The 16,222-nt window shown below is 45.3% G+C and overlaps 1 protein-coding gene across 1 annotated transcript in view; it reads left to right on the forward strand.

The window, feature by feature from the left end:
- The window catches only part of PTCD3 (pentatricopeptide repeat domain 3), a 1,733,015-nt gene that overhangs the window by 78,245 nt on the left and 1,638,548 nt on the right, over window positions 1-16,222 (forward strand). The window contains exons 4-5 of the mRNA XM_044063464.1: window positions 5,667-5,712; window positions 6,269-6,337. Coding sequence (XP_043919399.1) covers window positions 5,667-5,712; window positions 6,269-6,337 — 115 coding nt within the window. The remainder of the gene's footprint in view (window positions 1-5,666; window positions 5,713-6,268; window positions 6,338-16,222) is intronic.

Consider the following 16,222-nt stretch of genomic DNA (forward strand, 5'->3'; position numbering starts at 1 on the left):
TCGGAAAAGGCTTAGGGAATTTTTGTTTCTGCCACAACATAGGCCCTTGGCTATTCCTCCTGTCTTAGATGTTGTTCAGGATGTTTGTTCTGAATCTTCCCTTAATCCTGATTCTTTGCCTCCGGCCCCTGTTAAACCTGACCGGTATTACAGAGTTCCAGAAGCACATAAGTATTTGTACAAGAGTCCTAGAGCTGATCCGGAAACTATTATTCAAGGTCCGAAGGGTGTTAGGGCTTCTGTGACTAAGAATCCAGTTCCTTTGGATAAGGATTCTAGAGCGTTAGATAGGTGGGGGAAAAAAGTGTATACCTCCTCTACGTTAGCTATGAGGGCTTTGAATTGCCAATTTCATATGCTGAAGTATCAGAATTTTTTGTTAGGCCAATTTAAATCTAAGGTGGATGCTTTATCTGAGGGTATAGAGTGTAAGGAGCTCCAGGAGTTGGTTCATGCATCAGATCAAGTTGGCAAACATTCTCTGCAGTGTGGTTTTGATGCTCTTCAGGCTTCATCCAGGGTGGCTGCTACAGGTTCAGTTCTTCGTAGACATGCCTGGCTTAAAGATCAAAATTTGTCAGAGCATGTTAAGGCTCGGATTTTGGATGCTCCTCTTCAATCTGAAGTACTTTTTGGCCCTCCTGTGGAATCAGTTTTGAAAAAGATGGAAGATAAGGCTAAGTCTATGCAGACGGCCAAGGATTTTATGCAAGTGCAGGCCCCTAAGTTTAGTAGGAATTGGCCTGCTAGAGGATGGTCTTATCCTTCTTCTGATTATCAGTCTAAGGGCAGGTCTAGACGTGGAAGAGGCAGGGCTCACGCTCAGGGTTCTTTCAGGCCTAGGACTTGGAGCTCTCCTGCACAGTCTTCTGGTGAAGGCAGGGGTCAGCCCTTTCGTAAGCAGACCCAATGACCTGTATCTTCCACTGCCAGACCCTTCTTTACTGGCAGCTCCTCTAGGAGGAAAGTTGGGACTTTTCAAACAAAACTGGAATTTGGTCACCCAGGACCAATGGGTGTTGGATGTAATAAATCGAGGTTACAAATTTTATTTTCACACTTTTCCTCCTTTCAAAGGCATACCGGATGTGCCTCCTCAACAAAGGCTGGAGGCAAGGGAGCAAATTTCTCTGCTTTTGCAGATGGAGGCAATTCAGGTGGTCCCTCCGTCAGAAGTAGGCCTAGGATTTTATTCCCGTCTTTTCCTAGTGCCAAAGAAAGGAAACACTTGGAGGCCAATTCTGGATTTGTCCATTCTCAATACCTACCTAGACATTCCAAAGTTCAAGATGTTAACATTACAACAACTTCTGCCTATGCTAGGCAAAGATCACTGGATGGTAACCCTGGATCTCAGAGGCCTATCTTCACATTCCTATCAGGCCCAGTTGCAGGAGATTCCTGAGATTTCGGGCTGGTACTTCGCATTATCAGTTCTCTGCATTGCCCTTTTGGTTTATCTACTGCGCCCAGGGTATTCACAAAAGTTCTGGCTCCTGTGATTGCTTTCTTCATACAGAGAGGAATACAAATTTACCCTTATCTGGACGATTGCCTGATTCTGGCTCAAAACAATGACCTATTACTACAACATCTCAAGTATGTAATGGCAGTTTTAAGGTGCTTAGGGTATTCTGTGAACGAAATAAAGTCCAGTCTAGTACCCTCTCAGGACATGTGCTTTCTGGGTGTGAGACTGAATACATCTTCTCAGATGGCATTTCTGACCCCGGACACACAAGGAACTCTTCATCTTTACTTCCAGCAGTTATCAGTAATGTCCAGGCTGACTGCAAGGACAGTCCTTCAAGCCTTGGGGTTCATGGCATCTTGCATTCTAGTACTTCCCAATGCCAAACTGCATATGAGGAAGCTACAATGGTATCTCAAAAGTGTGTGGACTCAACACTGCCACGGTTTGGACACTGTTATTCGGATTATACCTTGCATCCAGAAGGAATTCTTGTGGTGGGCTCAGGAATGTCACCTAAACAAGGGACTCTCTGTGACCCGACCAGAGGCGAGTCAGATCCTAACAACGGATGCCTCGGACTTGGCTTGGGGAGCACACTTCAAAGGGAAATGGATACAAGACATGTGGCCTCCCAAACTACTACATTTGCATATCAAGATGAAGGAGATGTTAGCAGTTCAGTTTGCTTTGAGGGCCTTCAAGGACCTGCTTCAGCCGGGACAGGTGTTGATTCAAACAGACAACACAACAGTCATGTGGTACATCAACAAGCAGGGGGGGAACCCATTCCTACCCTCTTTGCAGGCAAGCAATGATTTTGTGGGAGACTGCTCTGAGTTTTCGAATCAATCTTCAAGCACGGTTTCTGCCAGGAGCTCAGAACTCCCTAGCAGATATATTGAGCAGGCAAATTGTGGATCCCCACGAGTGGAAACTGGATCCTCAGGTTTTCAAACAATTGACTATGGCTTGGGGAACTCCAGACATAGATCTGTTCGCTTCTCCACTGAATTTTCAACTTCCAAAATTTTGCACAAAGATGTTCCACCCAGATGCTTGGAAAGTGGATTCTCTATCTTTCATTTGGAACAACCTTCACGTTTATGCTTTTCCTCCTCTGCCTCTTCTTCCCAGGGTACTCTTGAAAGTCAGGCAGGACAAGCCTTGCATGATTCTAATAGCACCAGATTGGCCAAGTCAGCATTGGTATCCTCTGCTGAGGAGTTTAATCCAGGAGCCTCCTTGGCTTCTGCCACAGGTTCCTCATTTGTTGTCCCAGTCAAACAATCATTTTCTCAATGTTCAGGTGCAGTCCCTCCATCTGACAGCCTGGCGTATTCTGTGATGGAGCCGGTTGGGTCTCAGCTTCCTCAACAGGTTTTGAATGTCATTTTGGAAGCCAGGCGGCCTAGCACTAGAAAAGTTTGTGCTGATAAATGGAAGAGATTTTTTCTTTGGAGCACTGCAAAGGGTTTTGATGTTTCAGTGCTTAATTTGAGTTTTGCACTACAGTATCTTACTGAATTATTGGACAAGGGTTTGTCATTCTCTTCTGTGAAGGTTCATGCTGCAGCCATTTCTGCTCACTATGATTGTGACACTCCTTTATTTTCTCATCCTTTGTTCAAACAATTTCTTAGAGGGGCAAAGAATATAAGACCCCCACGTAGAGCTCCTACTCCTTCCTGGGATCTCAATTTTGTTTTGGAAAAACTTACTTTACCTCCTTTTGAACCTGCAGCTACGTCTGAACTGAAGTTTTTGTCCTGGAAGACTGCTTTTTGTTGGCCATTACTTCTGCTAGGAGGGTATCTGAATTGCAGGCACTCATGGCAGTTGAACCCTTTTGATATTTCATAAGGATAGAGTTTCTTGGACTAACCCTACTTTTATGCCTAAAGTGGTTTCTAATGTGGCCTTGAACCAGTCTATTCATTTGCCTACTTTTTATGCTGATCCCCAAAATAAAGGGGAAAAAGTCTTGCATTCTTTGGATATCCACAGGCAGTTACATTACTATTTGAACAGAACTAAGGAGTTCAGACAGACTCAACAGTTATTTGTTTCCTTTGCCTTGAATTCACAAGGGAAATCTGTTTCAAAGCAGACTATTTCAAAGTGGATTGGTCATTGTATTGCTTTTTGTTATTCTCATTATGGGAAGGATGTTCCTGCTGGGATCAGACCTCATTCTACTAGGGCTACTGCCACTTCTACTACTTTTCTAAGGGGTGTAGCTACTAAGGATATTTTGGAGGCAGCTACTTGGAGTTCAGTACACACTTTTACTAAGCATTATCATCTCCCTCTTTATTCCAAGTCCAGGGCTGGGTTTGCCACTGCAGTTTTGCAGTGCATGTTAGCAGCTCCTAATGCTTTGTAGTTTGCCAGCCTCCCTTTTCCTTTGCTTTGGGATTCTACCCACAGGTTATGACTGCAGCAATATGAGACGAAGAACATAGTACAGTTTTGTACCTACCATAAATGTAGATGTTCGAGGATCCACATTGCTGCAGTCCAATTATCCCTCCCTCCTTCCCCTCTATAGTTGTGGTTGCTGGGTTTCTTTTTGGGGATTCTCTTTTTTCCACACTGATGGTTGTTGGGTTTTACTACTTTAGTTTTGGCCTTCATTTTTAGGCCTTCTGACCTCTGGGGCAAGAAAGACTGAGGATATGGCGTCGGTCATGCGCTTAAGTACTACTACGTACTGACGTCAACTCTAGGCGACAGTGACCGACGCCAGCCTAGCTCTTTGGTATTCGGGCCGACCGAGGACAGCGGACTACCCACAGGTTATGACTGCAGCAATGTGGATCCTCGAACATCTACATTTATGGTAGGTACAAAACTGTACTTTTCCCTGTCTGTGACCACTGAGACCTTTGTTTTATTTGTGCTCCTTAGGGAGGGTAGAGCTGCTTGGAGGGAATGTGCTTTGCCAAAAGGAGGGGTCAGCCTCCACCATCAGCCCTTTGCATTTCCCTCTGTGGCATTTTGCCAAGTGATTGCGGGGGAATGGGATAAAAGCAGAAAAAGTTGAACCACCTCTGATGGCTGTCTATTTCATGGCCAGTGTTGCCTGGCTCTGTCTCCCCTTTGATCTTTGATAGGGAGCAAGTGGATGCTTTGGTTGGGAAGAGGCTGATGGATCGCCTAGCACTGGAGGTCACAAATAAAAAAAAAGAAAAAGAAAAAACAAAAAAAACAGCTGTTGCCATTTTAAACTAAGCCACAATTTTGTGTCCAAGGTCGCCAGCAACATGAATCTGCCACTCCGTAGTGTCAGCTAGCCATCTCTGATAGCTTAGTTAGAAAAGGTTAATTGTTGCATTATATGGGTGCCCGCAGAAGGTCAGATTTATTTTCTGAGAGGACCAAATCCATCAGAAAGACTTCAAAAAATTTTTCTGATTAGAAATTGGCCTCTAATATTTCAAAAATATCTTTTAGCCAGGTGTTTGATTTGAGTACATTTTGTTGTGAAAAGCACATTAAGCCTGTGCAGTCTACCTAGTCTATTTGTGGCAGAGGCTCATTAAATGTAAACTACAAGCTAGGTGTGATTTCTATTTTTCCGCCTTCCTTAGGGTCCATAGTTATTATTGGTATATTCCCATGAAGATGATCACACAGGACAGGCGTGTAGCCTTGTCTTTTTGTTATCAGGGAAAGGAAGTTCTCATGCCAGGTATGAAAGTTACGTACTTGTGTAACATGCCGGAGAAGTAGGCCCATCCTCATTGACATTCCCAGCTTCCTTCTTACTGTGTCACTGCAAGCATGGTCAAGAGGATTGTTAGTGATAATGTTTTTGTTTCTGCTCTAATTTAATGCAACAGTAACAGAAAGCAGGAGAAGAAGCTGTAGTGCTTTATTACTGCAAAATGCGGGATTGTAACCTGTGAATTTTTAGGTGCTGAGCTGTTAAAAGGCATTTGACTTTAGTATTTATATTGAGTTTAGATCGTCTCTTTCAGATTTAACACAAGTGCAAGTAAATTATTTGTTTGAGTATGCTTTCTCCTTTATACTGTTTTTTTGTTTGTAGTTTTATACAACCTTTTCAATATTTACAGAATCAGTGAAGCAGGATGGCTAGCTTTTATGGAACTATGCTTTTGTGTATTTTTTGGTTTGGGTGCTTTTCTGTGTTGTCTCCTAACTTTAATTTGTACTGTTCTCTTTTCAGGGATAAGTTAGCAGTTCTACAGGCACTTGCATCTACTGTGAATAGAGTAAGTAGATCTTGTTAATCACACTCTAGTGTGTCATTATATATCCATGTGTTCTACTTGCTTGTCATCTTTTTGGCCCTTCCTCCTCCTCTTGTCTGCATCTAATGCATTTACAGTAATAGATGCTGTAAGCTACACAGCACAACTTGTGACCATTCTGAAAAGTTTTGTATAGACTGTGCTGGTGAAAATGTTTATGCTTGACAGTATTATTCCCTTTGTATATTTCTTTTGTGAATGTGCAGTGCAGTTTATGAGCTTGTGTGCATTTGTGTTCTGCAAGTGTCTCTCTGTTTTGGAATGCAAACCTGTGTTTTGTTTCTGTAGCCATGTTTCTGCCTTTATACATTATTAGTATATTAGAAAATGGGAGACATTAAAAAACTGTATCCTTAGTTTTTCATTGGCTTCTTCAGTGGCACTGATTTTTCTCTCTCACAGCTAGAGCTGCGCTGTAGACGTTTGCCTTAACACTCTCTAGAACTACAATAGTAAGTTTTATTTTAATGATTTTTGTTGGATGGATGTTGGTTTACAATGTTTTTTCTCCTTTTAGGATCCCACTGCTGCTCATTACTTATTCCAGGATGACCCTTATCTTATTCCAAAAACATCTGCTGAGTTTGTAAGTTTAACTCCTACTTTTGGGCTTGTATTTACGCTTTGAAAATAATTTGACAAATACAAAAATATTAAGTACAGGAATGAGATAACTGGCTACAGTTCGTGTATAGCTGATTTATGTAATGTGAGACATGATTAAATGCGTTTACTGTTCAGTAGCAATTACGTACAGGAGTAAGATGGTATCATCACACAGTCTTGTGTTTCTTTGCACTGGTGTATAAATGTAGTTTCTGCAAAGTATGAACAGATGTGAGTCTGCATTATGTTGACCATAGCCAGTTTTCACATTTCCTTACATAAAAATATTTCATCTTTATAGTCTATTACATTATGTTGAATATATTTTCTTCTGCATTATGTTTCATGGATTTTGTATTAGCAACACTAATGAGCAAAAACATTTTTACCACTGGTGCACTTTGTTTATGCTAGCCATTATTTGTTAACGCCAACCAAGAAAATTCCTGTTAAGATGGAGTCTTCCACCACTGGACTTTTTTTTTTTTAATCACTCTTATTGAAGTATCATTTGACACAGTCTAATTTGCATTTGTATAAATGTAGTCGGACTGTATTAACAAATTCACTTTTGCAAACGTTATACTTCTGCATGTCCTCCCCGTGGGTCGAGTGGCATTCCGAAAGACATGCGTGAATGGGCGTGCCTTCGTTGAAGGTTGGGCGTCGAGCTGGCAACTCGGCACCGTGAAAATCTGCTGCCAATCATTAGCGGACCGGAGTTCCGCTGTGGCGACCCCTAACCGAGAAAAACCGAAAGACAACAACGTACTTCACATACATTGCTATATACCATATAACCTAAGCAACATTACATAAATTAAATTCCTGCCTCTTTTAAACAAGAAGCATCTTTATTAAGCAGTCACTCATGACATAGGCAGTCATACATTTGTATAAATGAAAACAAACCACACCAACACAATCCTAGTTGTAAGCATTTTACCTCACAAACCATACTGACACACACAGTTGCAAACAATGTACATTACTTATAATCTGCCTAATCATTTTTGTCAAGTGAGATATGTAGTGTTTAAGTCCTGCCTTCTTTTTAAACCTCATTCCTCCCCTGTATGTATTGTTTCCACAATTCCCATTTTTTACTATGTAGTTTGCTCCTCCCCTTTTTTAAAGTTCTTCATTCCAGTTATATTATTTATGTTAATATATTTGCCACTTCTAGTATAGGCGGTTTAGATTTTGATTTCCATTTTCTAATAATTGCTTTTTTGGCAGCCACAATAATTGGGTACAACAAGGCTTTACCATATCTAGGCAATACCAATTCTGCATCATAACTCAGAAATAATCATCTTCCTATTCATACTAGTCTGCCCACCCAGCATCTCTGACAGTGCATCCTGCAAGGAATCCTTCAAAGTCCACCAACTTGCAGCAGTCCCAGAAAATATGTTCCCAATTAACGTCTTTCTTCCCCATCATCAGTCCAATATTTGCTGTCTGCTTTGGGTATAAAAATATCTATGTAAACATTTCCAAGCAAAAAGCCTAAATGTTCTGAATTGTTGCATTTTTGGGAGACATACCTATATCCTCCTATTGTTTCTTTGTGAATTACTTATCCATTCTCTCTTCCCAATCCTCTCTAACCTCTTTTGATTGATTCTTGTAATTCTCGTGCAATATTTTATATGCTGTACTAATTGTTCCTTTTTTATAATGGCAGCTTCTTTTTTAGATTCTACTAAAAACTCTACCAGTGCTGGTCTTTCGTTTTAGGACCCCCCCCCATTTCTTTCTCTCTGCTTATACTCTATCAATATTTCATATAGAAGGCAGTCTCTGACCTGCAGTCGAGATAAATTATTGGCATCTTCCCATTCTATCATATTTCCCTCTCTTATTTGCTCCCAGTACCTGGGTTCCTTTGTTTGTTTTCTGCAAGAAATTCCAGCCCCCTCTTGCCAGTTGTCAATATCTTTAATTGCAGTTATCCTTATTGGCAGGATCTCCTTTCTCCCTTACCTTGTTGGCTTAGGTCTTAGTATACTTTCTGTTAAACTATGGATATAATATTCTGCATGATTATTGTTGTCCTTAAAGGCCTGCAAGCAAAATCTCTCTCTCTCCTTGTTTCTAGACCTTGCCCATTTCATCATCATCCCTTTCCACTTTGAATTATAGATATTCATCGTGTTACCCTGCTGCAGTCATCACACTTGGGTTATCCTGTAGTCAGGCAGTCCCACAGTCGGCCTGAATTCCAAAGTCTTGGTCCGGCGTCGGTTGCTGTTGCTTCTTCCCTGATGTCAGTGCACCAGGGGTATATAAGAGGCATCCAACGCCATTTTCTTCAGTCTTTCTTGCTGCGCGGTGCCCGAAGCAGAAGCAGTTCGCAAGTGCCGGTCGGCCGACACCTGAGATTTTCTAATAGAGTTTCAGTCCGAAGTCTTCAAAGCTAAGTACCCCGTTGGGGAACCTTTTCTTGCCTCAGTCCGATGTCAGAAAAAGTTAACAATTGCATTTCTTGTGGGAAGCAAATACCTCATAAGGACTTTCATTCTTATTGTATACCTTGCCTAGGCCCAGACCACGATGTCACTGGTTGTCGGTTTTGTGCTAGGTTCAATAAGCGAACTATAAAGCGACGCTTTGATTTCGCACGACACTACTTTGGTAGGAAGTTTAATTACACTGTGCCGTCGGAGCAACCGACTACCGGCGTGCATAAAAACTGCAAAGATAAAGACAGGCAGCCTAGATCCAAGCCAGACTCTGAGGCCTCGGCTGGGCCGGTCGCCGGTTCTCCGGTTTTCAGTGAGGCGCCTATGCAGCCCCTGGCTACTGCAGAATTGGAACCCCAGACCGCTTCGGATTCTCTAGCAGAGAGTTCTAGGCCGACGCAGACATTTCCTTTAGGCCCTACCGACGACATTGCAGAAGGAGAAACCGATGCTGTAGAAACGCCTTCGGTTTCAGAAGGTGTCTTCAGACCGACTACTCTCACCATAAAATCTTATGCTAAGCTTAAGACTCCACTAAAACCAAAAAAAGACTGCACTTCAGTCTCCAGTTCAAGGCCCCATGCCTAAGAAACAGATGCTTAAAATGGCTGAAGATTTGATTTCTTTAATCAGGGATTCCCAACCCCCCCCCCCGTCAAAAGGCCTAGACAAGAGGAGGATTATGCCACCTCTGATCAAGTGTCTATTTCCTCCGGCTCCTCTGAGGAACAGGATTACTCCTTTCCCCCTTATGAAGATTCTGATGCTGAAGATTCCATTCCCTCAGCTTCTCTTCCTGAAGACTATTCCTTTGGGGAAACCTTACATACCATGAGGGAACATTTCCACTGGAAAGGTCAGGACTACTCCGACTCAAAGAAAAGGCTCAGAGAGTTTCTTTTACTCCCCAGCACAGACCACTTGCTATCCCCCCAGTTTAAGACATTGTGGATGAGGTTTACTTAGAATCTAGTCTAAATCCAGATTCTCTGCCTCCTGCTCCAGCCAAACCAGATAGATACTATAAAGTGCCTGACTCACACAAATTCCTTTACAAAAGCCCTGTTGCTGATCCAGAGACAATCTCCCAGGGTCCCAAAGGGGCTATGGCTTCTATGGCTAAAAATCCTGTACCCTCTGAAAGGGACTCCAGAGCACTAGATAGGTGGGGGAAGAAGGTTTACACCTCAGCTACTCTGGCTATGAGAGCACTAAATTGTCAATTTCACATGCTTAAATACCAGCAATTCCTAATGCCTCAAATAAAACAAAGATGAGCACGCACCCTCAACAGTCTGAATTCAAGGAAATGCAGGATCTGTTGCATGCAGCTGAACAAGTGGGCAAACATACTTTACAATGTGGATTTGATTCCTTGGAAGCTTCCTGTAGAACAGCTGTTACAGGGTCTGTTATACATAGGCATGCTTGGTTAAAGGAACAAACTCTGTCTGATCATGTTAAAGCAAAGTTACTAGATGCACCCTTACAGCAGGATGTCTTATTTGGGGTTAAAGCAGAAGAGGTTTTAAAGAAAATGGAGGATAAGGCAAAATCTGTGCAGATGGTCAAAGATTTCTTACAGGTACAGCCCCCACGCTTCAGCAGAAATTGGCCAACAAAAAAATTGGTCCTTTCCAGCTTCTGACAGACCACAGAGGGGTAAATACAGGCGCCCAAGGGGCAGAGGACAAGCACAAATCCCTTACAAACCTCGCCAATGGGGCACTGCAACACAGAAGGGAGGAGAAGACAGGTCCCAAACTACTAGAAGGCAAACACAATGACTTACACCTCAAACTGACAAGCAAAACTCTCTTGGCAGCTCCCGTGGGAGGAAAATTAGCACTTTTTGCAGACAACTGGCGCATCGTCACAAAGAACAAATGGGTCCTAGACATTATCTCACAAGGATACAGATTCCTTTTCCACACCTTGCCAAGGAGCAAAGGAATGCCAAACCTGCCACAAAATCAAGGCACAAAAACAAATTACAGCTCTCAAGGACATGAGAGCCATTCAGCTGGTACCTACACAGGAACAAGGCCAAGGATTTTACTCAAGGCTCTTTCTAGTCCCCAGAAAGGACAATGCTTGGAGACCCATTCTGGACCTTTCAATTCTAAACACCTTCTTGCAAGTACCCAAATTCAAGATGCTAACACTACAGCAGCTTCTTCCCATGTTGGGCAAGAAAGCTTGGCTAGTAACGTTGGACCTCAAGGAGGCATACCTGCATGTCCCTATCAGACAAAATTGCAGAAGATACCTCATTTTCATTGCAGGTTCAACCCATTACCAATTCTCTGCACTGCCCTTTGACTTATCTACTGTGCCCAGGGTCTTCACAAAATGCCTGGCACCAGTAATTGCATACTGCAGACAAAGAGGAATTCAAATATACCCATACCTGGACGACTGCCTCATCCAAGCAGAAAGCAAGGACTTTCTCTTACAACATCTGGCATTTGTAAAACACCTTCTAAGTTGCCTAGGGTACACAGTAAACGAAAAGAAATCAAAACTAGTGCCCTCACAAAATATGACATTCCTGGGTGCCAGGTTGAATACAACGGCCCAGATGGCTTATCTGATGCCAGACAAACTACAACTAACTCAATACTTCAAAACAGTGGCAACAAAGACCCAACTCCCTGTAAGAAAAATTCTGCAGGCCTTGGGCTTCATGGCATCTTGCATACTACTAATACCATTTGCAAAACTGCATATGAGGAAATTACAATGGTACCTAAAAAGCGTATGGACTCAACACAGCTACGGCTTGGAAACAATGATACCTCTCATTCCCTGCCTTCAACAAGAGTTTCTTTGGTGGTCACAGGCATGTCCCCTCAACAAGGGTCAGCTTTTCACCTTACCACCAGCCAGACAAACTGTGACAACAGATGCATCGGACTATGCTTGGGGGGCGCACATGCCAGGACAGTGTGTTCAAGGCATATGGACTGCAGATCAAAGGAATCTGCACATTAATCAAAAAGAAATGCTAGCTGTACAGAATGCCCTGACAGCCATCAAGAACCTCTTACATCCAGGACAGCTTACAATAAGGACAGACAACACCACAGTAATGTGGTACATAAACAAACAAGGAGGTACACACTCCTACCCTCTATGCAGGCAAGCAATGACCTTGTGGAACACAGCACTGGCTTACCAAGTTCAATTACAAGCTCAATTCCTGCCAGGAAAAAAGAACACATTGGCAGACGACCTAAGCAGAAACATCATGGATCCCCACGAGTGGAAACTGGATCCACAAGTATTTGCAATGATAACTCAAAAATGGGGGCACCCAGACATAGACCTGTTTGCCAGCCCCCAAAACTATCCGCTAATAAAATTTTGCACAAGGACATTTCACCATCAAGCTTGGAAAGTGGACGCAGTCTCATTCAGTTGGAAAATGCTGACAGTATATGCCTTCCCTCCATTGCCCCTTCTCACAAAGGTGCTGCTGAAAGTCCGGATGGAGAGACCCCGAATGATACTCATTGCCCCAGACTGGTCACGCCAGCACTGGTACCCACTATTAAGGAATATGGGCCAGGGCCCACCATGGATTTTACCTCAAATTCCTCATCTGCTAACACAGCAAGACGGTCAGATCCTACACAGCCAGCTCAAAACCTTAAATTTGGCTGCATGGCAAATCACCTAAGCAACCAGCCAGCTCCTCTTTCACAAGCTGTTATGGAGGTTATTCTGGAAGCTTGGAGGCCCAGCACCAGGAAAGCCTACTCAGACAAATGGAAACGGTTTTGCGCCTGGAACCAAGCTAAAGGCCAAAATACCCTTCAGCCGGACATACCTCAGATTATACAATATTTAACTGAGATGTTAAACAAAGGCCTTTCTTTTTCATCTATTAAAATCCACGCCTCAGCTATTTCAGCTCACTACAACACGTATCCTCCCTTATTTTCACATCCACTTCTAAGGCAGTTTCTCAGGGGCCAAAAACATTATGCCTCCCAGGAGAGCACCAACACCAACTTGGGACCTCAGTTTTGTTCTGGAAAAACTTACGCTACCTCCTTTTGAACCAGCTTTCTCAGCTGACTTAAAGTTTATATCATGAAAGACTGCCCTGCTCCTAGCATTTACTTCAGCCAGAAGAGTCTCAGAGCTTCAGGCACTAATGGCAGTAGAGACTATTTTTCTTCAAGACAGAGTTTCTCTACGAACTAACCACTCTTTTATGCCTAAGGTGGTATCCAGTGTGGCTCTAAATCAAACCATCCATTTACCCACCTTCTTTCCAAATCCACAGAACAAAGGAGAAAGACTCCTGCATTCCTTGGACATTCACAGGCAACTACTTTACTACTTGGATAAAACTAAGGATCTGAAGTAGGATATTCATTTGTCTGCAACCTGTGGGTTATGGATCCGATATCGGATCCGAACCGGCATAGTTTCCAGCTATGGATCCAAGCTCTCAGCTCCTCCCCTCACCCATAATGCCCTGCTCTACCCTCATGACCTCAGATCTTGTTTGCCGCGCTGGTAACTGGATGTGGTTTCTTTAGCTCTCAGCTAAGTGGTATTTTCTTGTTAAAAAAATTGAAATTTTTTGCTTTCTTTAAACTTTTGTGTGAAAGTTGTAGGTTCCCTTGTATTGACTGTTTTAGTTTAAATTTATTTACAGTAGTGTTTTTATTCCCTCCCTCGCTGCGTAGAGTGTGTGTGAGGCCTGTGTGCTTGTTTTAGTTTTTTAAGTTACTTCTGTAACTTTTGGGAAGTTTGACTATGGCTGACCAGCCTAAGTCATTCTTTTCTAAATGCTCGAGTGTGGCCATAAGCTCTCACCGGCTGATGGCCACACTCGGTGTGTCTTGGGGTTGAACACCTCACATCTGGCTGTTCCATTTGTGCAGGGTTCAACCCCAGGGCACTGAGGAGCGGAGGTCCAAGCTGGTCCTGGCGGGTCTTTTACCGCCGGACTCGGCTCGACCTCCGCTCCTTCGGGACTCCTGGGGGCTGCAGCTGTTCCTGTAGCACCCCTCCTGCTCCTGGGACTCAAACTCCCGCTTCAGGACAGGAGAGGGATGCTAAGAAGGACCGGAGGAGAAGCACCACAAGCGGCGGGCCGAGACCTCTGTTTCGCCCCGCCTGCCAAGCTGGCTTCTCCCGGCTTCCTGTTGGCTCTCCTCCTTCTCGGCTCCGGTCACCTGTGTGCTTCTCACCGGGTCCTGAGGAGGAGGAGACCCGATCTCGCGAGGCTATCGAGGAGGCATTCCAGGCCTACCTCGGTAGCCTCGCCGAGATCTACCATAGCTCGATGCTGATCTGGACCGGATGATGCGAAGGTTCATCCAGGCCCAGATGCAGATGGGAGTGTTTGCCTCCCTCGGGAGCTCAACACCCTTTTCAAGCCTATTGCTCCTTCTCCGACCCGCTTCGGGGTTCGAGCAGCTGGAGCCGAGCAGCCGAGGGGAGGTCGGATCCGATAGTACTGGGTACTTCGGATCCGACCATGCCCTCGAAAGTGCTGGACCCGATCTCGGAGCCTGGATCCGAAGCCGGATCCGGGGATCAGTGCTCCTTCGCGCCGTCTGTGTCGGAGCGCACTGTCCCCGGATCCGAGTGCTTCGCGCCGCTCCGATCCACTCTTCGGATCCGAGGGGAGCCGATTGTCGGATCCTTTGGTCGAGGTCGGCTCCTTCGGCTTTGATGTAGTGGAGAGGGCTCTGTTGAGGGTCTCCGGACCCCGGCACTTGCTTCGCCGCCCCGCTCCTCTGCACTGGGCCAGGCTTCCACCATCCGCCCCTGGGACAGCCCGCTTCTGTGCCCCAAGTTGCTCCTATGGAGCAAATGGCTGCTGAGGACTCCTCTGACAGCCCCCAGAGGAGGCTCCTCGCAAGCATACGCAAAAGGAGGCACATTGACTCCCTGAGTCTCTCACTGAAGACACGGACTTGGAGGAAGGGAAGGCTCCCACGGTCACCCCGAGGATGTCTCCTTCGAGACATCATGGAAATGCTCCGTATCAGGGGTGGTCTGCCCCAAGTCTTCCTCGGACGAGTCCGTGTTCTTGGAGGCATTCAAACGGGCCCGTCTACCTCTTGGGTGTCCCCTGCCGACCCCTGGTGGACCTTATTACCACCAGGGCGTGGAAGGAACCGGACACCGTGGAGCCAATTCCCAAAAGACCTGACAAAATCCTTAGCCCGCCTTCTGACAGGACCCATTGGAGTAAGGGGCCTCCTGTAGATGCCATGTTGATGGCGGCGCACAAAGAGGGAACTGGCTCAGGAGAGTCCCTCAGTCCACCCACCGAGCAAGGAGTCTCGGATGATGGACCGCTTGGGGAAGCGGATGTTCAGTTCGGCGACCTTCGGTGAGGGCTGAACTATTTGGCACATTATTCGGATGCAGCGAGACCTTATTAAGGAGTACGCTGCATCCCCTGAGTCCATTTCGAGGAGGACAGAGCTCTGCACTCCACCAAAATGGCCACTCTAAGGTCAGTCACGAATACTTCTGTCGGCTACTCTCCCATGCTACGGAGGCGCCGCTAGAGCTGCGGGACAGGACTGGTCACTAGACGCCAGGCCTGGCTCCGCCACTCGATTTTTCTGAGCCCTTCAAGGCGCTGCTTATAACGCCTTTGATGGTTCTGCTCTGTTTGGCAAGACCGTCATGAGACGTTGACCCAGAGCGAGAAGGACGGAAGACGCTGTCTGCCGTCGGAATCCGCTTCTCTGCACCCCAGAGGCCCTATTCTAGGAACCAAAAGGGTCAGAAGAAGATGTGGTTCCGAAGTCGCAGCAGTCCCAGCCTGCTCGGACAACCAGTCCTTCCGTGGCAGAGGAGGACAGGGAGGACGCCCTAGAGGCAGAGGGGCTCCCAGAAACTTCGGGTCCAGGGAACCTTTCTCTGAACGGCCAGCAGCAGCCCTGAGGGCTGCCCGACTGCTCTACTCTGGAGGCAGTCGGGGACGTTGGGCACCTAGCGGCATGGGAGTCCATAACATCGGACCGCTGGGTTCTCCAAATCATATCCAGGGATATCACATTCCTTTCCTTCACCTTCCAAAGATGCAGTCCCTCCCAGACGTACCACCCGGTCAAAGGGAGGCCGCTTTAGCAGAAATTGGCCATCTGCTAGAGAAAAGAGCCATCCAGCCCGTTCCCCAGACCAGATCGGATCAGGGTTCTACTCCAGGTTCTTTTAGTGCCAAAAAGACGGGGAGCTAAGACCAATCCTAGACCTCTCTCCTGAATCTGGCAGTTCCCAAAGAAAAATTCAATGGTCACTCTACAATCTATTCTCCTTCTGGGAGAATGCCACTGGATGTGCTCAATAGATCTCAAGGACGTACTACCACATCCTAATGGACAGGCTCCAGGAGGTTTCTCCGCTTCGGCTGG

Source organism: Protopterus annectens, chromosome 2.part1 (assembly GCF_019279795.1).
Source record: "Protopterus annectens isolate FY-2018-M chromosome 2.part1, PAN1.0, whole genome shotgun sequence".
NCBI classification, from domain to species: domain Eukaryota; kingdom Metazoa; phylum Chordata; order Ceratodontiformes; family Protopteridae; genus Protopterus; species Protopterus annectens.